This window comes from Engraulis encrasicolus, chromosome 15, assembly GCF_034702125.1.
Source record: "Engraulis encrasicolus isolate BLACKSEA-1 chromosome 15, IST_EnEncr_1.0, whole genome shotgun sequence".
Classification (NCBI taxonomy): domain Eukaryota; kingdom Metazoa; phylum Chordata; class Actinopteri; order Clupeiformes; family Engraulidae; genus Engraulis; species Engraulis encrasicolus.
In genome coordinates, this window is record NC_085871.1 from 29,362,680 (window position 1) to 29,386,075 (window position 23,396).

Genomic DNA, 23,396 nt, shown 5'->3' on the forward strand with positions numbered 1-23,396 from the left:
CCACGAAACACAAGTCGCAACTGAACTTTTTCAATGTACTTTTCTTTTTTCCTCTTCATCAGAATAGCTGCACCTCACACAAGTAGAGTAAGTACTATACAGGACTTTTACATTCAGACAAACAGAACCTCTCGCCGTTGCCTAGCACGGCAGATATGTGAGCACGCAAACAAAACCGTCAGCATTTGCCGACCTTCAAAAGTTGCCGTTCGATTCAGCCCAGTTGCTTTTGTTCCCTCCCTCTCCCAAAAGATGAATGCGTTGGTGGGAGCCCTGCCAAGCCTTTGTGCTGTACTGTCCACAGTCCTTTCTCCTTCCATCCTCCTCCTCCAGTCCTCTCATACCTCTCTTTTTTTCGCTTCAGAAAATTGGATTCGGTCACCCCTTCGTCTGGAGTCCAAGGAAGAACGAAAAGCGGTTGTTCTCTTTTGCTCTTTTGTATGCGTTATCAGTCCATTTTAATTTCATTTATTTATTTTTTAAAATATTTTTTTTTGCTCAACAAATGTTGCATAACGCAATTGCAAAAAAAGATACAACAGGGCGACCACAGCCATGCAGCCACATCACTTTCACTGTCTCCCACTCCCGCTTGATAAATGGGTCTCTCTCTCGGAAAGGACAGTGAATCCCCCGGCATGACGGATCCTATAGTCAGTGTCTATAGCTGTAGCTGTGCCCTCCTGCTGAGAGTATGGCAGTCTCTGGAGTGGCATGGTGTGGTGTGGTATATATGTACAAACATGAGAAGTAGAAGAAGAAGAAGAAGAAGATATAAACAAACAGGCTTCTGTTGGACAGTTGTCAGACTGAACCGTGAAGAAAGCTGGAGATCAGTGGAGCTGCTCTGTGGAGAAACACACGTGCGCACACACACACACACACAGAGACAGACACAGACACAGACACAGACACACACACACACACACACACACACACACACACACACACACACACACACACACACACACACACACACACACACACACACACACACACACACACACACACACACACACAGGGATTAAGGTTATTGAAATCCAGCTTGCAACAGCTCTATTGCAGACACCTACAGCAACCCCAGTTGTACCAAGCAGTCTTTGGTACCCTATTTTACAACATACTTTGTAGAGAGATATGGTTGACCATACAGTAAGAGTCACTGATTTTGTACTGATTTTCATGACGGCACGGCATGACTTTGCTCTTTTTTCCAGCTCATACACCTGGGAAGCCTCATGGACTCTGGACCATGTTTCTCGAAAGTATAGTTGCTAACCAGTTAGCAACTTAGGTCTCCAATGAGAAATTGCATTGCAACTTAGTTAGCAACGATGTTGTCGAGAAACACACTGCACGGTACGTACAGTATATGTCCATGGAATGGGAAACAATACATGGCTCCCAATGTACTTGCCCTCACCACCACAACTAGCAGGTGGTATTACCAGGCGTTCACACTGACCATTGACAGATGGATCCCATTACATTATGGATGAATTATGGGGACCTTCGACTTCGTTGCGTCCGCTAAAAGTTCGAAATGTTCAACTTCAACAGTAGTGGTGGATCCGTCAGCCAATCAGTCAGCATGTGTGAATGTAATACACAAAAACATAATCGCCTTTTCATTAGACACACGCACCGGCAATTGTTGACAGACGATGACCATGTAAGCAAAGGTTTACTGTGTTGTAAACACTTTAGATAGAGATGAATTTTGGCAACTGTAATATCCCAAGGAGGTGGTTTAGTATTTAACCAAGTCGGGTTAACTAAAAGATATTTGAAATTCTTCAAGCAAAATTATCTCAGAGTAAAAGGTAATTCTCCTAATGCATAGATAGACCTTATAGCTTCATTCGTTCAGCCTCAGTGTGATTACCCTAGTATAAAATAAAGGTGAAATAAAATAAAATTAATTCATGGAGCAAAACTAAGTAAATGGCTCCTATTAGTATGTTCCTCAAACTGCTATTTACCATGCCCAGGTAAGTAGATTAACCTACTTTCTGAAACTGTACATAGGTCAAGTTTAATATTTAAGCAAAGTGAGCCACACAAAAAGATGCCGGTTGGAGGGTTGTGGAATTCTTGCACTTCTCGTAAAGTGTGAGACTGCCCTGTGTTTTCTTTGTAGGACTGACCCATTGAAAAGTGAGAGCAGTTCACAGGCATAAAGGCAGCAGTGTTGTTTCCCCAACAACACATCAATAAATCGGTCAAAATATTCAGTCAAAGCTGCTCCCATAGATTGCATTACAGAGCATTTAGCGGGCGCAATTATCCAAAGTGCTTTCTAAAATGGAGCCTCACTCTACTCAGGATATTGCACATCAGGATGTCTACTGTAGGAGAAGGTGCTACAGTGCAGTGCTCTTACTTATTATAGTAACATTATGAATGATGATCATAAAAAAATATACATATACATAAAGTAACACTCAGATACTCTCAGACTTATTTTGGTTCGAGGTCGGGACTCTAATAGCACGTTCAGGCCAACTAAGAACCATTCCTGCACCTAATCATGAACTGGCTGACATGTTCATGCTGGAGATTTTAGCGTTCGTGAACCGGAAAGTTGGCTCGCAATACGAACCGAAAAATATTTGGTATTTCGGTAACACTTTATAATAATGTCTGCTTAGTAAAGACTTAGTAAATAATTTACTAATGATGAACGAAACATTAACAAATGTCTTTATCATTAACTAAGTTTTATTAATGCTTTATAAAATATCTACAAATAATATATACAAGATTTTACATGCCTTATAACCAGGGCTCTAAATTAACGTTTTCCACCACCAGCCAATTTGGCTAGTAGACATTTTTTCTTACTAGCCAAATGAAAGGTCAACTAGCCATTTTTTTATCACCAAAATAAACCATGCGTTAATTATGTTGCTTTTAATTATTTTATTAAACTAGGCTATGTCCTCAACACAGATAAACAATATAAATATTATACTCAATATAATTCAGTCTATTCTATAATTATTTAGTAATTATATTTTTATTACCTGCATTTCATTATTTTTCATTCCATTTCCATATACTGCACAGACAGCCAAACACTAGCCTATTAACTTACCTCACACACCATCACCCAAACCTCATACAGTATAGGCCTACAACTCACACAAACACAGCATGCCTTCAAGACTAATGTCACACACATACCAGACTTTCAACATACACTAGTCAAACACACACACAACCAAACACTGCAAAACCACATATCCCCTACACAGCATCACTTCTTACACAGTGGGCCAAATACCATGGACAATGCACAGAAGACAGGTGAAGGGGAGAAGAGATGAAGGGAGGAGAAGGAGACGGAGAGGAGAAGGACAGGAGACACCCCCGCGCGCGCACACACACACACACACCTACACAGTGCGTGAATGATGTCTGCATTGTGTGTTTATGCTGCTGCTGCGTGACACCTTCAAGTTCCTCCAGGTCAAATTAATATTAGCTTTACTTACGATGCGCTTGGAATGACAATTACCGTTACGCTATGTCAACTAGATATCCAATAACACCACACGGACACCATGCTTACTTTGTTACTTTCGTCGCTAGTTTTTGTTATCTTTTTTTTCACTTACTCGTATATCCATGTCAAACTCGTGCAGGGTCTTTGCGATGGCGTGGGCGTTATTAGGAAACGACAACTCCATCGTTTGTAGAAGCGAGGACCTCGCAAATATCAGACGGCTTCTGACGGCAACGACACTGTTTTGACAGACAGCTGTCCTGCTGTCCCTCCACTCACTCACGCCGTTTTCGCTCCACCAATACACCAACAACTGTTACGCTGCTATTACTTGCATTCATCGACACATAACCGTGCTTTAACCACTGCCACATTATTTTTCATCTGACAAAAACCTACAAAACCAAAGTAATCGGCGCTAGTCCGCTCATTGAACATATTTTATCAACACTCCAGCGCGCGGGTATCAAACACGCAGCCAATGGATGTGAGGCTGCCTTATTGTGATTAACGGTCAGCCAATGGGTGTGGGCTACATCATGACGGTAGGACTAATGTTCATGGGTAATGTAGGCAACGTTTTAACGTTCATCAGACGGCAGCTACAGATCTGTGCGGGCAGCTGTTTAACGTTCAGTCGGGCGCGCGCTACCGGCCAATTTGGCTAGTGGATGATTTTTTCTACCAGCCAAAATTATTTTTCACCCGCATTTGGCGTGTTGGCGTGCGTTAATTTAGAGCCCTGCTTATAACAGAGTATTTTATTCATTTACAAGCAATTTGTAAATGTTTGATAAATATAAGATATTAATATAACATTTCCTAGTCATGTACAAACATTTGTTAACATTTCCTAGCCATTTATAAACATGTGTTAATGTTTTGTTCATCAATAGTTAATTATTTATTAAGTCTTTATAATGCTTTTTGCATCCATTATTATAAAGTGTTACCGGTATTTCTCCGCAAACCGTGACAACAACGTGGATGTCAGCAGATTCATCCGGGTAATACAGTCATGTCTGGAAAAAAAAGCCCACCATGAGAGTCCGGTATGAACGTGTGAGGTTGGCAGGTAAGCACTTTAGTGCCGTTCCAGTCGGCGAGAAAACAGTATAAGAGGGCAGAATATTTGCCATAGACTTTTTCATAATCACAACCCAAATGACAGTAACCACGTTGGTTAGAGTCGTCATTTTCATGCAAAAGTGGGGTCTATGTGTGAAAGAATTTTCCTTGAATGTGGGCCTACTGATGTTGCATTTTCATGTATTGCGTTGTAACAGACTTTTCATGAACCTCCTGGCAATGCTCCATGCACCCCCAGGGGTCCCTGAACCCCACTTTGAGAACCACTGTTCTAACCGCCCAGATAGACTGAAAAGTAACACATGCAGAGAATAACACGTTTAACATGAAAACACATAGCTTACTAATGATAGGATATGATAATAGAACACAAAGGATGAATGGAGAAATGCACTGTATGGTCGTGAGATTGTTGGGCAGGCATTTGTCAACTTTAGTGTACTGTATAACAGATTTTTGACTACACGTACTACCGTTACCCACTTTACACTTAATGGTTCATGAACAACTGAGAATTCCTTCATATATTTGGTCCACCTGTGTTGTCATGCTATGTATATGTTATTTGTTGCTATGGCAACACAGGAAGTGGCAGAGAGAGAGAGAGACAGGAAGAAAGAGAGAGAGAGAGAGAGAGAGAGAGAGAGAGAGAGAGAGAGAGAGAGAGAGAGAAACAGAAAAAGAGAGAGAGAGACAGAGTAACAAACAGGTCATCTAGAAAGATTTCCCAAATTCAGACTTGAGTCATTCTGAAGTAATTAACACTTGCACTGAACCCTCAAACATCTCAGCTCTGTATGGCATCAATCCTCTTTATGTGTGCTTGAGCATGCTTGTGTGAGTGTGTGTGTGTGTGTGTGTGTGTGTGTGTGGGTGTGTGGGTGTGTGGGTGTGAGGGTGCGCGCGCACGCATGCGTGTGTGCATGTTGTCTCCTGCCTGTGTTAGTGGGTGTCTTTTTATAGAGTGTTACGACTGCTACTACTGCGTTAGAAACTTAGAAAAACAGTGACAACAATCTCAGGGGAATCCAAAGCCCTATTTTGGTGCTGTTTTTCGCAGGGGAAGAAAGTTAACCCAGGGCTATTTAATCACACAATACACATTTATTATACTCAGGTAATTCCCCTGTGTCTGGGGAAAAAATGTAGTGTTCTCTACAGACACATAAATGATTCATATCTATCCATGTTATCCACACACTTCCCTTTAATTGTGTGTGTGTGTGTGTGTGTGTGTGTGTGTGTGTGTGTGTGTGTGTGTGTGTGTGTGTGTGTGTGTGTGTGTGTGTGTGTGTGTGTGTGTGTGTGTGTGTGTGTGTGTGTGTGTGTCCTGTGTATGTGTGTGTGTGTGTGTGTGTGTGTGTGTCCTGTGCCCCAAACCACATCTTGTGCCCCAAGCGACGCCCCAATTGAGCGGTGCAGCAGGACGGTACCACTTCAGTCATTGAGAAGGATGCGGGAGAGCACTCGTTAATTTCTCCCCCCCCCACCAACCTGCCAGGTCAGGAATCCAACTGGCAAACTTTGTGCTACAAGGCTGACACCCTAACCGCTTGCCCACAAGTGCCTATTACTTATGCAAGTCAACACCAAATGGAATGTACCCACACAGCAAAAGTACTCCGTAATGGATCCGCCCTGGAGTCCACCATCCACAGGTCATCCTCCGGAACGGATCCGGTAAACGGGTCCGTATCGGCGTCCACTTGCACGCCGCCTATCATCCGACGCGGGGGCGTGGTGCGGACTCAAAAGGGACCCGTTTGTCACCCGCAACGGATCCGCGTGCAGAAGCATACCTCCGCAGTGAGCCCGGTTCGGAGGCGCGACATCCGATGCAAACTCATTCCGTGTCCACTTATTGCATCCGTCACGGTTCCACTACTTTTTATCAGTTACGGACCCATTCCGGACTCATAGATGTTCCGGGCCGGGACCATTTTGGATCCGTGCTCATGAAGTTACTTTCTTATTATGCTATAATCCCAATAAACGAACACTAAACCAGTTAACCGTTTCAAACAGCATTTATATTTAATTCTACAGATAACACAGACCTGGCCTAGACACCGAAATAAGAACCCGAAAAAAACACAACCTGACGAAGAACTTCACTCATCATGATTTTTTATTTATCTTGACATTATTTTTCTGTCTCACTGTCATGTTGAACAATCGCATGTCGTGGTGGCTGCCTTCTCTTCCTTCCCTCATCAGTTGGGGAAACATCACATCAGCGCTCCGATCTGAAAAGGCAACAGAGCTAAACTTAGAGCTTTCATTTATTTCGTAAGATGACAATCAGACATTGCATTGCATATGGAATGGACAACGCTCTTTCACATCTCTATCCCGTGACAGTAATGATGTTGAATATTATAAGATGTACAATGTCCTACTTACTCTTGGTCGTAAAAGCCGGGAGGCAGGCGGGCATCACCGTAGCAGGGTGGATTACAGCTGGCTAGCCCTGTCCGACCCAGAGGTAATTCCACCTGTTTACTGTTGCACAAGATTAAGAACAAATTCAGATATTTGTAGCCCAACGGACATCTTTATCAAACTATGAGCCCAGCTACTTCATTCATTCACCAATGATGGACAGCATATGGGACGAGGGCGCAGTTCATGGCCATCCATTAATTGCTAATAAATAATTAGCCTGGATTTCGTTAACGTGAGGAGAACATGATGCCACCGCTTTAGGATTTGTAATGCTACCGTTAAAAACACAGTTGGTGCCAAACCTGTTGAGAGCATCACCAATCCGTGTAAAAGTGTACCACGAGCCAAATTCAGACCAATATAGCCGTTTCATAAGAGTATTTGAACACTTAGACCTACGTTTAACTTTACACAAGTTTGCTTCAGTCAACCGGTTTGCTAGTAGCTGGCTAGCAAGCTAACGTAAACAAGGCTGTTAAAATGGGCACAATGTAGATAATTTTTATTCAACTGCACTTCCTCCATGTATCGGATGGCATCATATTTTAACAGCATTTAGGAAATACTACAATAGCCAATGTAGTTCTCCATGTCTTTGAATGAATGAACTAGCTGTCTCGTTTTGAAAACAACTAGGGTTAACATACACTTTTAAAGTCATAAAAAACAGAATCCTACGAAATATCAATAAGCATTGATAGTATAAAAGCTTCAGATATACTTTTTGTACCTTTGTGTATCACCTAATATAAATAAATCAATACTTACTGGAGAGCGCTGTTCGGTCGTGTCTGCCCCAACAAAAACTGTACCAACGTCCGTTACATTTTACAGCGCGTCCGCGTTTGTGAATCAGATATGGATGCGATTATGGTCCGCGTTTTGACGGTAGAATTTGGGGCGGCGCACGGTGGCGACCCTGATCCACCAAGTGGAACCCAAAGGAATGTGATAGTGACACGGATGTGGAGACTTGAACGCGGCTCCGCATCGGAGTCCTCTGCTGTGTGGGTAGGCCCTACGTAGTGTAGACTGCAGAAGCCCGGCTTCATTATTACAGTATCTTCTTGATTGGGATGAAAGAGTTATGATCCCTGGCCATCATTACATCACATTAACTTACATGGTATAATTTGCCTTTGGCTAAGGCCCGCCCTAAAATGCTATTTGACCAATCACAGCGCAGCAAAAGGACGAGGTCTGTCCGACCTCGGACAGTTTGACAGCGCTCCGTTGAACTCAATGCAGAAATCGTACGTTTTCAAGTCGGTTTAAGCAAGATATTACGGTCATATTATTATTAAAATATGATTGGAAATTGTGCCTGGGGTATTCGTGACAAATGTGTACATTTCTCCACTAGGTCTAATGCTTACTAGCAGCTGGATAGTCTGCCTTGAAGGGTCTCGGCATCCTCACACTCGACTAGAAAGCACACGGATCAAAAACATACTTTGTGTGCTCCAATCATGCCACCATCTCATTCATGTCACTTTTCAGTAAGGTTGTAAGCAAACCACAAACCTGTTTCAGAGTAGGATTTTGGATTTCTGACCTAATTAATGAAGAAACACAGATAGCAAAGTTAACTATCGGTCACGTCAGGATTGTTTTGACCAGCTGATGGACGTGATTTTGTTAGGCTACTGAAGATATAAACACCAAAGTTAATGTTACACATTTTTTTTGGCAGTTGATTGATTGATTTATTGACAACACATCAGTTCATACACATTGATGTGGTAGCTTTGAAGATGACTACAGTCATCATGTTGTGTGATTTCGTTTTCGTCTAGCAAGTTTGAGTCAGGGCTCAGGCGCGGAGTGGCCGTCGGGAGATCAGGGACTTGTTCCGGAGGGCCGCGGCCGTGAAATATATTTCTGCGGCCGATCCACGTTCTACACCGGCCCTGAAGTTTTGACGTATAAGCACTAACTTCCCACTTTCCACTTCCCTGCATTTTATAACAACTGACTAGCCAGTATTTATACCGCATACCAGACGGCAATACCTCACTGACGGTGTCAAACAGCAAATTGGCCACACCCCTTCTCTACTGATAATTTTCATACACCGTAGATCGCGGAAGTTTACAAGATCTTAGTAACACAGTTTCGTTTTCAGTATTTGAAGAACCTGTGATATGTATATTGGTTACCAAAGGATGGAAATATTAATAAATTATGATTTATTTTCCGATTTCCACACGACTGTTACAGTTTACAGTCTTTCCAGTCCAGATTCACTTGCTCTTTGGTTATTGACTTGGGTTACGAACAGACTCCACCAAGTGGTAAGGAAGAGAACTGCGCCTAACAGAAGCAATGGGTTTTGTTTTGATTTGTTAGACCGTCAGTATATCTCCTTATAGTCGAAATAATATTATTATCATACATATATTTATATGTGGTACATTTAGGATGTAGCCTATGTCTGAAGAAATGGAACAAAATAATTACCACACAAGATTCTGATGTGACCAGTGCTTTGTGTGTAGCCTAAGCTGTGGATTAAAGTAGAGTGATTGCAAGAAACAAAGACTTTTGCTGCGACGAAGACAGCGTTTTAAGGTAGGCCTACACCGTTTGGTTATACATTTTGTTGACTTATGGTTGTGGTTTGAAGTAGCTATTAGGTTTGGCTTATTTGCTGCATGGTGGGTTTATTGCACAATGTAGACAGACTTTTTGTAAGCTATAGGCTACTATACTATATTTTGTAAGCCTACTCTTCTAAAAATCCCCACACTCAAAACTTTGTGCCCATGCTCATCCTGTCTTCCTTAAACGATATTTCAATTTCAAACTGTCAAAATGACAGTGGAGTGCACATTTGCATGGAACAGTAGCGTGATGTAGCCTAACCTAGTAGGCCTATGAATGCTTTGGACTGTGATGATGGCTCCAGTGGTGTAGTCTACTTTTTGAAGTGGGTATACTGTATATTTGAGCATTTTTTGATGTGTGTATAGTCTACTGTATATATTTGTGCTATTGTAAATAATGGATCAATCAATTTTAAGTGGGTATACTATAATCCCTGAAATTTTGAAATGGGTGCGTGTCAGGGCTTGACACTGGCACCTGCCAACTAGCCAAATGCTGGTAAAACTTGGCTGTGGCTAGTAATACTTTCAGTGTCACTAGCCAATTAGGCTGGCAGCTTATTCCTTGGTATGACATACGAATCACAGTAGACTGTATTCTGTTGTTTGCCCCTTGTGTATAAATTGTTTGTAACTCAGTTTCTATTTGCTTGATTGTTTGTAACTCAGTTTCTATTTGATTGATGTACTTTCATGTAGAAAGCTATACACTCTTCTTGTTTTAGCACCTCATCTTCTGAGGTTAGACGTACACCATCATGATAAAGAAAAAAAAAACAATATAAAATCTGTGGCTAGTGGAATACCTGAATGGCTAATGGCTTGGGAAAATCACTAGCCACAGTGGCCGGTGAGTGAAAAAGTTAATGTCAAGCCCTGGTGCGTATACCTGCGTTTTACGTAGACTACACCACTGGCTGTGCATTTCATCAAGGTGTAGGCTACAATTCTCCACTTCAGGTTGATATTTTGACAACACTAATGTCCACATGTACTAAGACTGCAGATTTTGTGGCTTTTGTCTTTTTGGTTTGGAAACCATGTTGTTCGCTTTGTTTTTTTTTTTTTTTTTAAAGAGGGCCGCCAAGGGGAAAATTCTCCCGGTGGGAAAAGGTGGGCCACTCCGCCCCTATGCGAGTTAGCTTACCATGGTGCTGGTTACAATGCCTATCGATACCCAGGTGAGAATATGAGAGCCCACTAACAGCTTAACAGCTGTGATGCATGACAGTTCAGGAAATAAATACTTGCATTCACAATACTATGAATGGAGTTTTTTTATTAGGAGTGAATAACTGCTGTGATTTGCAGTCACTGCATGAATCACGTTGATATCTCAGCATTGAAAGTTTATCTGTCCGACCTAGCAACTGTAACTAAAGAGGGCGGGGCTTAGCCAAAGGCGAATTGACATGCTTGCTTTCCCATGTGGCCCCGGTGCTAAATTACACACTTTGAGCATTAAATTGCACACAGGCATTATATAGGAAGGAAAAAGCCAGGACTCTAAGGACACTGAATGCCCTGTGTGTGTGTGTGTGTGTGTGTGTGTGTGTGTGTGTGTGTGTGTGTGTGTGTGTGTGTGTGTGTGTGTGTGTGTGTGTGTGTGTGTGTGTGTGTGTGTGTGTGTGTGTGTGTGTGTGTGTGTGTGTGTGTGTGTGTGTGTTTTAGTGATTCTGCACTGCATGGTCAACAAACAAATTCTTCAAAATCTTATTAAAATCTGGAAGAAGACCAAATTGTCCTCAGTCACACCAGCTGCACAAGTGGCCCTGCCTGATTGCTGTGCGCTCCTCCGTGGCCAAAAAAGAAAAAAAAGGAATGAAAAAAATAAGTGAAGTAATGAAAAGAAACACTACCAGGAGTATGGACTAATCAGTCGTGCTTTTAGAGCCATAATCAGCTCCCTTGCCCACCTTTTCCTTAACTTTCTTTTAATTTCTTCCATTTGTGTTTTTTCTTCTTTCATATGCTCTATATCCCTCAGTCTTTTTAATCCCTTCGCCTGTTTTTTTACCCTCTACTCTCCTCTTTCTTCAGTGCTGTGCAGAGAAAGTGAGGTAAGTGCACATGAGGTAACAGGAGACAGGGAGAGAGAGAGAGAGAGAGAGAGAGAGAGAGAGAGAGAGAGAGAGAGAGAGAGAGAGAGAGAGAGAGGGTGGACTGAGATAAGTAAAAGAGTATGATTTCTGTGGCAAGAACAGGGAGAGAGAGGGAGAGGGAGGGAGGGAGAGAGAGAATGAGAGAAGAGGGGATTAGAGAGGGGGGTGGGGGCAGAGTGAGATAAGTGAAAGAGTATGACCTCTGTGGTTGGTGCGGTCTGCCCTGTATCCCTCCGCTCTCCCTATCAGATGTGTTCTCCGTGTCTGTGCCCAGCCATGGCTTGTTTGCATTGATCAGCAAGGGCGAGATAGAAAGAAAGAAAGAAAGAAAGAAAGAAAGAAAGAAAGAAAGAAAGAAAGAAAGAAAGAAAGAAAGAAAGAAAGTGATGACAGAAGAAAGAACGGATGATAGAGATAAGGAAAGAAAGCAAGAGAGGGAGAAAGAATGTCACAACAGTGGTTGATCCCAGTCTGCAAGTCTCAGCCCAGGAGCAACCTCCTGCTTCTTTCGGCCCTCCTTTTCCTCTTCTCTCCTCCATCCCTCTGCATTTTCACTCGTCCTTCCTATTCTGCTGTTTCTCTCTTCCTCCTTTTCATCCTCATCCTCCATTTCCTCCCCATTCTTCTCCCCGATTCTCCTCTACATGCTCACCCTCTCCTCTTCTCCCTCTTCCTTCTCTTATTCCTCTTCCTCCTCCCATTCCTCTTCCACCACCTCCTTCTCTTCTCCCTCCAACTTCACCATCTAATCCTCCCCTGACAACTCCTGCTATTCCTCCTCCTTCAACTCCCTCTCCTTCCTTGCCTGGTTACGAAGTAAGATAAGGTCTGGAGACCTGCCAACTGTAAATCCCGTAGAGGGTCTCTGGTTTACGATTGATGACAACTGTTTGTCGGGTGTTATGAATGTCTATTATTTGGCATACGTAGCCCATAGCCAATTGTGTGAGTTGTATCTAGTCAAACATGACTGCTGTCATTGCCTTTCCTTGCTCGGGCACCCTCTCGGAGGCATAGATTCCATGCTGTCTTTCAGATCGGAACCATGGTGCAAAGCAGCATGGGATTTCCCAGGCTACCTCCTTCCTGTTCCTCCTCCTCCTCCTTTTCCACCTCCTCCTCCTCCTCCACCACCTCACTGTGATTAAAGTGAACATGCCTCAGTGACTGACAGGTCTTGTCTTGCCGCTGCCAAAATAACGTCAATACTTATTCCCCATCCTCTTCCTTCTCCTCCCGATTCTCCACTTCCTACTTCTTATTGTCCTATTCCACCAACATCACCTTCTACTTCTACTCCTCCCTCTCCACCTCCACTCCCTCCTTCTCCACCTCCTCCACTGTGATTAAAGTGTGTACACCAGTGACTGACAGCTTGTGTCTCCGTACTGCTAAAATGCCCCCAAAACCTATTCCCTCTCCTTATTCCTCTTCCTCTTCGTCTTTTCCAGTTTCCCCTCTTCATATACTCCTCCCCCTCCTCCTTTCCAAAGATCACTTTCTCCTCCACACCACCTCGCTCTGATTAAAGTTTACATGCCGGTGATTGACAGGTCTCGTCTTTCCGCTGCCAAAATAACCTCAATACCTATTACCCTTCCTCCTCTGCCTTCTCCACGTCCTGCTTCTTTATTCTTCTCTTCCACCGACATCACCTCTTCTTCCTCTTCCTCCCTTCCTCCATCCTCTTCTCCTCCTCCTCCTCCTTCACCCTTTCAGAGTGATTAAGGTGTAAACAACGGTGGCACCCATATCTCTTTCTCTCCCCTCCTCTCCCTGCCCTTCCTCTCCTCCTCCCCTTCCTTTTCTTTTTTCCTTGTACTACTTCTCCTCCTCCATATCAAGCACCCACTCCTCTTCCACCCCTTTTGCTTTTCTTCTTCCCCCTCTTCTTCCAGTTTCTCTTCCTTCTTCTTGCTTTCCTTTTCTGATTACCTACACTACTGTTTTCCATCCAGCTCCCTCTTTTCCAGCAACCCCCCTACCCATTCAACTTCTCCTACACCCTCCTCCTCCTCCTCTTCATTTCACCTGCACCTCTTCCCATCCCAAATTGTCTGTCCAGAGTACGCGACCAGTGACTGACAAGTCAGAGCCAAAATATTCACCTGCACCCATAGCCCATCCTCCCCCTCCCCTACCTCTTCATCCTCTCTTGCTTCCTCCTCTTTCTCTCTTACTATGCCACTTCTCCTTTTCCCCATCCAGAACCCCATCCTCCCTCTCTAACACCCCTCTCCTCCTCCTACTCCTCACCCCCCAGCACCTCTTCCCATCCCTCCTAAATAGTCTGTCCAGAGTACACACCCAGTGACTGACAGGTCGCGTCTCTCAGCTGCCAAAATATCCACCCCGGCCATTCTTTTCCCCAATGTTATCCATTCAGTTGGGAGACAGCTAACACCTTCATGGCAGCAGGCGAGCGACACCTCTCACAATAACCATACAGGCTCTGCTCTGCTCTGCTCTGTCCGCCTGTCTGCCATTCTGCCATTCTTTGGCAATAATGATCAACTCCAACTGTGATAAATTAGCGGAACACAATTGTGAATTTGTTTCTTTTTTTACCCACATTTGATCCAACTCAATTAGAAAAGAAGAGAACAGAGTAGACTAGACTAGACTAGACTAGAATAGAATAGAATAGAATAGAATAGAATAGAATAGAATAGAATAGAATAGAATAGAATAGAATAGAATAGAATAGAACAGAATAAAACAGGAAATTGATTCAACTCAAAATAAATTTTAGTAGATTTAAACTTTAATCTTGAACCTTGTGTTATACTTATTACACTACACGAGTCATGTAACCTTTGAGTTTATTCATCCACAGCTCATTTGAATAGAGTATGCTCCATAAATCATTGGAGAGAGGTTTATGCTTCTCTGACAGTTTTTTTTCTCCTGTGCTTGCTGATGTCCCCTCAAGGGCCCAGAGAATAAGACAATACTAGCAGCATTTAAATATAATTGAGGAATAAATAAGCAACTATAAAAACACCCAGCTCTGCACAAAACAGATAACTACACCCCCCCCCCTCCCCCTCTCTCTGTAAGACAGAAGAGAGAGTAAACGACAGAGGAATATAAGAGTGAAAGACAGAGATCAATGATAACGAGAAAAGAAGACAGACAGACAGACAGACAGACAGACAGACAGACAGACAGACAGACAGACAGACAGACAGATAGATAGATAGATAGATAGAGAGAGAGAGAGAGAGAGAGAGAGAGAGAGAGAGAGAGAGAGAGAGAGAGAGAGAGAGAGACAAAAAGAGAGAGAGAGGGCGGCAAACAACAGAAAAATATTGAAAGAGACAAAGAGAGGGAAAAAATAAGGAGAAGAAAAGGCAAAAAGAGAATGGGGGAGGCAGAAAGTATGCAAAGAAAAGGATAGAGCAAGTGAGAGGGAAAGAAAGAAGAAAAAACTACCTGAGGGATTCAGGTAGAATATCCTCATATACTGAGACCCCCAGAGCATCATTTTTTAAACAGTATTTGGGTTAGCACCGCTGCTTTGCATAATCACATGCAGAAAAGATGGTGCGGTGTGCAGACTGAAGCGATGGTGCGGTGTGCAGACTGCTCTGCTATGCTATTCCTATCCTAACACCTGATCCAGTCATTTACATCCCGGCCTTGTCACACAGACAAATGTAGCTCTAATGCAAGAATAATTCAACTGCACAAACTAAAGGAAATGCTAAATTTGCCTTTTTTTAAGACATAGCACGCGCATACACACATGTGTGTGTGTATGTGTGTATGTGTGTATGTGTGTATGTGTGTACGTGTGTACGTGCACTGAGCAAAACAAGCCACTGATCTGGTAAATAGATTATAGCCGTATTCACACACACACACACGCACGCGCGCGCGCATGCACGCACGCGTGATCTATGCTAAGGAGGTTAAGTATACGAGTTATATGAGAAACCCTTTTTATATACATAATATATAATATATCATATTTTATATAAGTGATGTCTTTAGTATATTCAGTCTTGTGAGACTTGTATGCATACATGATGTCCTACCTATATGGCCAACATATGTTTGTATCTTGCATGAGGAAAAACAAAACCCCATTACATGTGACGTATCACATGTTTCATTTTCAACCCGGCATCCCAAAGGCATGTAAACCTTTTCAAATTATAAGCTGTGCGGTCAGGGGAGAAACAAATAGTGTGCATTGTGCCATGTATACGTAAGCCTACAGTATGTAGGCTTTTGCCATCCTGCATGATATACAAGGCTGAGGTCATTTCACTTTTATAACACATACATTATGTGAAATTTCAAATTGTTATCTACTCTGTTGTGGGAAAAAAATGACAAAAAAATACATGTTTCTCTGACTAAGGCACTCCAAATTATTATTTTTGACATGTCCTACATAAAAATATAAAACACAAAGCCCACACAGAGCGGCATGAGTACAATACCTTGGACTAAAGAGCACCCATGTCATGTGTAAGCAGTTAGGATGTCGGATTTGTAGCCCAAAGGTTGCTGGTTCGATTCCCGACACGGCAGGTTGGTAGGGGGAGTAATTATAACCAGTGCTCTCCCCATCCTCCTCTATGACTGAGGTACCCTGAGCATGGTACCGTCCCATCGCACTGCTCCCTTGGGGTGCCATTGGGGGCTTCCCCCTTGCACGGGTGAGGGATAAGTGCAATTTTGTTGATTGCTGTGTCACAATGACAATGGGAGTTGGAGTTTCGCAGATGGGCTTTCACTTCACTTTCACCCAAACCCAAGAAGTTAACAAATCATCGGATTAAGAGCACACCATAATCTACCAAACATCTACCCCTTCATCATCAGGCCATGATGTGTTTATGAGCTATGGACTACCAGACACAAAATAACATCACTTGGTTTTACGTTTGAATTTTATACAGCAGCTGACAGTGCACAAAAAGGCAAAGAGGGAAAAAAAATCTATTTACAAATGTATTTCAACAATTAGATGGTATAGAACAGTGGTTCTCAACCTTTTTTGAACAAAAGCCCCCTGGACCTCATCCTAACCCTCCCAACGCCCCTTTGACCTCATCATAAGCCTACCAATGCCCCCTTAGTATTAAAAAAATTAAATGGACGAATGCTCCCAATAACAACTAAGCCCCAACCTGAAAACTGTGACAATTTTGGTCACAATAACCGTGAAGTTACATTGTCATACCGTGACACCCCTATTTGTATCAATGTGTTCTTCACCTGTGGTGTTGAATGCCTGTCGCATCCTTCCAGTGTTACCAGAGTTGATCCCGGTCAAGCCGAAATCTTCGCAGTGTCCCACAAGGGGCAGGGAGGGAAGGGAATCAAAAGAAATAAAGGAATGAAAACATTACGGGAATGAGAAAAGGGAAAAGAATGAAAAGAAGGAAATGAATAAAAAGAAGAAAAGTGAGGAAAAGAAGGAAGGAAAGGAAAGGGGGGGGAAGACAAAATGGGATAAAGACATGGACACAAAAGTACCAACACAGGAGGCAGAAAGGAGGAGAAGAAAGAAATGGGGAAGAAAAAAAAGGGTAAAGACAAAGACAACAAGTCATCAACACATTAGGAGAAGGAGAGAAAGAAACGAATGACAAAAACACGGGTAGAGACAATGAAGAAAAAATGGAAGAAATGAATGAAAGGAAAAAGGGGAAAGACAAATGGAAATAAACAAAGAAAAATGAGAATCAAACAAAGGAAGCGAAGGGAAGCAAGGACAGAAGGAGAAGAGACAAAAAGGCAAAGACACACTAAGACAAAGAGGTATCAGATTTACAGTTCATACAAGCACGAAATTAACATGTGTGTGTGAGTTTATCGGCTCACCATTGATCGACTGTACACCACAACACACAGACACAGACACATAGACAAAGACACATGCACGTGCGTGCACACACTGTCTCTCTCCCTCTCTCTCTCTCTCTCTCTCTCTCTCTCTCTCTCTCTCTCTCTCTCTCTCTCTCTCTCTCTCTCTCTCTCTCTCTCTCTCTCCCCACACATGAACACCACAACAGCACATCAAAAGGCCCCCTATGCATTTTGCCAGCGTGTGTGGACCTCAAGTCGATCGATACCTCGGCTCCAGACAGCCCATGTGTGGCCCCTTTGCATAATTCATTAAGTGGACCAAAGACATGGGCAAGATGACATGGAAGCGTGTGTGTGTGTGTGTGTGTGTGTGCGTGTGCGTGTGCGTGTGCGTGTGCGTGCGTGTGTCTGGGTGTGTCTGTGTCTGTGTCTGTGTAAGGTGTAGTGTATAGGCACCACAACCTCAGGAAGGACAAGGGGTAGGAACAGGGGGCAAGGGGGCATCAGGATAGTGTTTCCCCCTTAACCACTGGGGACCAAGGGCCATCAAAGGAGCCATCACACACACACACACACACACACACACACACACACACACACACACACACACACACACACACACACACACACACACACACACACACACACACACACACGAACATGAACACACATGCACAAACACACAGTGCCATCAAAAGGAGTCATCACCTCTTTGCATTTAATATGGGCTCCATAACATATAGAATGTCTGTGCACTACATACCACATTGCCATTTATTATTAGCACTGTGTTAGCCATGTCACAACAGGGTCATGCCAACCCCATGACAAGCCAGGGGATAGGGATAAACAGAAATCAGAGACCATGTAAGAGGTCATTATTCTAGCCCTCTCTGAGTATTCTTTTCTTTCTTCTTCCTCCTCTTCTGCTTGTGTACTATACAAACAAGTCCGACAGGCGGACACAGATGCGTCCAAAAGCACAAATACTGTATGAAGTGAGTAACACGAAAAATCGCTGCAAAGATCGTGTTTTGGCCGATTTAAAGAATGCATTTCAGACGGACAGACGGATAGACAGAGAGACGGACCGACGGAAGGACATACCCTCTTATAGAGATGCTAGGACACATCTAAAAATACAAACATGGCTACCACATGCTAACTGTAATTTCAGCATACCAGTACCAATTCGGAGACTATCCAAAAAGCCATTATTCTAATCTCAAGTTTTTCTTTTGTTTCAGATACGTTTTATCCTTTACCTGACATATTTTGACATGCTACTTCCGTCGTCATTAGAGGGTCACATGGATGTTGATGCGTGACATGCTTTAAAATCAGCTGCTGTTGTTTTATGTGTGACTTCCCTGTCAATATTTAAACCATGTCACGCATCAACATTTATTGCCTCTTTTCCACTGCCAGTTTTCCGGTTGGCCTAAAGCTTGACACAGTGCAAATTGACCTTTTTGCTTTTTTCAAATAGGCACGACACAGCTCAATCATAAAGCAAAAAGTGTCGGCCGAGTCACGTTGTGTCGAGCTATAGGCCTACCAGACAACCGGCAGTGGAAAAGAGGCATATGTGACCCTCCATTTGGAAGTTGCACCATCAAACATGTCAGGTAAAGGATGAAACTTTTATATGTCTGAAACAAAAGAAATCGAAAGACTTGATTAAACAGTTAGACATGATGAACTTAATACATCTAGGCCATTATCCCCCCAAGCGTTTATTTTTAGATGCGTCCCACGCATCTCTATAAAAGGCTTTGGTGTCCGTCCGTCCGTCCATGACGCGTTTCTGAATTATGATTCCCTCTTGTGTCCACAAGGTGGCAGAGTTCAGTTTTGGCCTGGAGCTCATGCGTGCAAGCTAAAACGTCTATTGGTTAGCAAACCGGCTAGGCTACGCATCTGATTGCATTCTGACACAAGTGCAGTGCAAGCGCACGGACTGCACTCAGGCACAGAAGCACAGTCTGTATGGATGAGTCTCCCGAAAGTGTCAATATTACCAGCGAGTCTGCAAATATTCTGCCACTACATTTCAGTGAGTAGTCAGTGTGCGCTACGCACTGAGACATAGTGCTCAAACTAGTAGACAAAAGCGCCATTTGAGAAGCACTCGCAATGAGAAACATCAGCTTGCTCACATGAACCTCAACATATTACCAACAACTTATTGTGGTGGCCTATTTGACGAAATGGTCATATTAAGGGAGGTTTGTGCATTTTCCCCCAGAATTATAGGGGGGTCATTTACAAACATATTGCAAGGGACTAACAATGTCTGGTAATTTGTAATTTACTTGATCTATTTTAAATCCTTTGGTACTTTTTCAATTCTAGGCTTATACATGGTAGGCTTATTGATAAATTGCCTTGACATGTTATGAGGAGGCCAGGGGGGCGTTTGGGCAAAAAAGGTTCAAAACGGGCATAGACTGGCGCATCTGTTGTCTGACTTGTTCCACTTCTTCCTCTTTTTTTCCACTTCTTATTGTTCTGGAGTTCGTTTCTCGATCTACTTTCTATCTTAGCAGTACACTACAAATTTTCTTCAGTATTATCTACTTTCTCCAAAGCAAAATATAAACTACCTATTCCCATAGTAAACCAAAAGTAGTTTGGCTTTCAGAAGTCCTCACTCCTACTTCTTCTTCTATTTTCTGGACTACTTTCTCCTCACTACAGTATGTGAACATGGAAGCAACAAGAGATAAGCATGAATAGCCATTTGATTGGATGACAACCATTGTTGCTGACCTCATGACTCAGCTGTGCCCACCACGAAAATACACTTGAAATCATACAATTATAAGACATACTGTACATGTGGGAAATATCCAGCAGAACCAGATCATCACTAGAACACACATGCAGTCAAGGGAAATTGAGTGTTATACTGTGGGGTACATTTTCTGTTCACCATGATAGTTTCAGTGCGGATTCGAACTAGTGTGGCACACCGTTCACTTTACAGGCGAGAGCTCATTTCATTACACTATCCTCATCCAAGTGCACACCCACTTTTTAAAAAAGTACTGACCACTTAACATGGTGCTTGTGTGGAATTCACCAACCATTTGTAATGCAAATATTTTCCAAATGAGGCGTCGAAATGAAGCAAAATTCTATCAGTCTGCAGAAGAGACTATATTGCTGCTGTGGACAGTGTCAGGTTCTAAAGCCATGACATGACATGCTTTCCCAACTTTCAGTGTTTATTTGTGTTAAAATGTGTCTTTCGAAATGCCTATCGTCGGAAAATATGTCGGAACGCACGTACAGTCGGCAACAGCTGTTGCAGATAAGAATGGACAACTTAAGCAATGTATTGAATGTACCAACGAAGACTCTGGAAGAACTAGGAATTCTTCGGCGGCATAGGACTACATCGGACCCGTCTGCATCGCCTACATGCCGACACCGAAAGCGATGCTCCAGAATTAGGAAAAGGGGCAAACGAGGTGGCGTCGAGACACGGCTTGCAGCCAACCCAACTCGTCCAGCAATACCATCAATTCTCTTGGCAAACGTCAGATCTCTGGACAATAAGATGGATGACATACGGCTACTAAGATCAGCGAACAAAACCGTGAGGAACTGCTGCGTTACGGTGTTCACCGAATCATGGCTGAACGACGGCATACCCGATTCGGCTTTACAACTGGAACAACTAACGTGCCACCGAGCGGACAGAGCCCTTGCAGAGAAAAAAACGAGGGGGAGGAATATGTGTCTACACACATGATGCTTGGTGCAATAATGCTACGGTAGTACAGAGGCACTGCTCTCCACGAGTGGAGTTCATGATCATCAAGTGCCGACCCTTCTATTTACCCAGAGAAATATCCGCTATCCTATTAGTCGCCGTCTACCTCGCACCCAGCAACAACAACAGCGTCAAAAGCGAGGCACTGAACGAGCTGCATCGGGGCATCAGTGAACAACAAGATGCACACCCAGATGCCTTCACAGTGGTACTGGGAGATTTCAACCACGGAAATCTCAAAACAGTACTTCCAAAATTTAATCAACATGTCAACTTCCCAAACAAGAGAACAAACACCCTGGACCTCGTTTACACAAATCAGAAGAGAGCATACAAGGCAAAGCCCATCCCCCACATTGGATCATCAGACCACACAACAATTCTCCCTACTGCCAGCTTACAGACAAAGGGCAAAACTCACCAAACCAGTTCAGAAGGAGGTGAGAAAATGGCCTGAGGAGCCATCTCACGACTACAGGACTGTTTTGAAACCACAGACTGGGACATTTTTAAAACAGCTGCCACCCACAGCAATCACATTGACATTGAGGAGTACACAGACACCGTGACCTCCTACATCACAAAATGCATCGATGATGTTACAGAAATAAAACACATCACCACCAGGGCCAACCAGAAGCCATGGTTCACAGGAGACGTTCACCGACTGCTGAGGGCCAGAGACAAAGCCTTCAGAGCAGGAGACATAGCTGGCCTAAAGACAGCAAGGGCAAACCTGTCCCAGGGCATCAGGAAAGCAAAAAAGGAATACTCAGACAAAATAACAACACACTTCAACCTGTGGCAGGGCATACAGGCCATCACGGACTATAAGCCTGCACCACGAAGCTGTGACAACAACACCTCTCTGCTAAACGACCTGAACAGTTTCTTTGCCCGCTTTGAAGCACAAAATGACACTCACCCACAGAAAACTCCCCCTCCCCCCCCCATGATCAACCCCTTTACCTGTCCTCTGCCAGTGTTAAGAGGACACTGGCCACCATCAACCCACGCAAAGCAGCTGGCCCAGACAACATACCAGGCCGAGTGTTGAAGGATTGTGCAGAAGAGCTGAAGGATGTCTTCACAGACATCTTTAACATCTCTCCTGAGCAAGCAGTCATCCCATCACTTTTCAAAGCTGCTACCATCATACCTGTGCCGAAGAAATCATCACCATCATGCTTCAATGACTACCGTCCTGTAGCACTGACGCCCATAATCATGAAGTGCTTCGAACGGCTAGTCCTGTCACACATCAAAGCCACCCTACCCCCCACCCTAGACCCCTACCAGTTCGCATACCGAGCCAAGCGATCCACGGAGGATGCAATTTGCTCTGCCCTCCATCCAGCCCTCACCCACTTGGACAATAAAGACTCATATGTGAGAATGCTGTTCATTGACTTCAGTTCAGCATTCAATACCATAATACCACAACAACTCATCAGCTGGACAAACTAGGTTTCAGCACCTCCCTCTGCAACTGGCTGCTGGACTTCCTGATGCAAAGACCACAAGCAGTACGGGTAGGGAACAACACCTCAAGCACCCTGACCCTGAGCACGGGGGCTCCGCAAGGTTGTGTTCTCAGCCCCCTGCTGTTCACGCTGCTGACACACGACTGCACAACGACCCACAGCACTAACCATCTAGTGAAGTTTGCGGATGATACAACACTGGTGGGCCTCATCACCAAGGGCGATGAGACTCACTACAGAGAAGAAGTAGACCTGCTGGCCAGATGTGCAAAGACAACAACCTCCTGCTTGAATGTTAACAAGACCAAGGAGATTGTTGTCAACTTCCAAAGGGTCCAAAAACAACTGCAGCCACTGACCATCGACGGCGATGCTGTGGAGAGAGTGAGCAGCACCAAGTTCCTTGGAGTGCACATCAGCGACGACCTCTCTTGGACCACCAACAATACATCATTGGCGAAGAAGGCCCATCAGCGTCTCTACTTCCTGCGCAAACTAAAGAAGGCAAGTGCTACACCCTCCATCATGACAACATTCTACAGAGGAACCATAGAG

At 43.7% G+C, this 23,396-nt stretch overlaps 1 protein-coding gene and 1 long non-coding RNA gene across 2 annotated transcripts in view; both read right to left on the bottom strand.

Annotated features, from left to right (window-relative positions):
- Nucleotides 1-544: 544 nt before the first annotated feature.
- LOC134464233 (chemokine-like protein TAFA-2) overlaps nt 545-23,396 on the bottom strand; it is a 52,477-nt gene continuing 29,625 nt past the window's right edge. Inside the window, exons 6-7 of the mRNA XM_063217707.1 lie at nt 16,983-17,048; nt 545-847 (exon numbers count right to left, since the gene is read on the bottom strand). Coding sequence (XP_063073777.1) covers nt 17,037-17,048 — 12 coding nt within the window. The 3' untranslated portion in view covers nt 545-847; nt 16,983-17,036. The remainder of the gene's footprint in view (nt 848-16,982; nt 17,049-23,396) is intronic.
- LOC134464560 (uncharacterized) lies at nt 6,789-7,987 on the bottom strand. The gene is made up of 3 exons (XR_010037941.1): nt 7,811-7,987; nt 7,001-7,099; nt 6,789-6,843 (listed from the first exon to the last, which is right to left on the bottom strand). It is a non-coding gene; the product is annotated as an uncharacterized LOC134464560 (long non-coding RNA).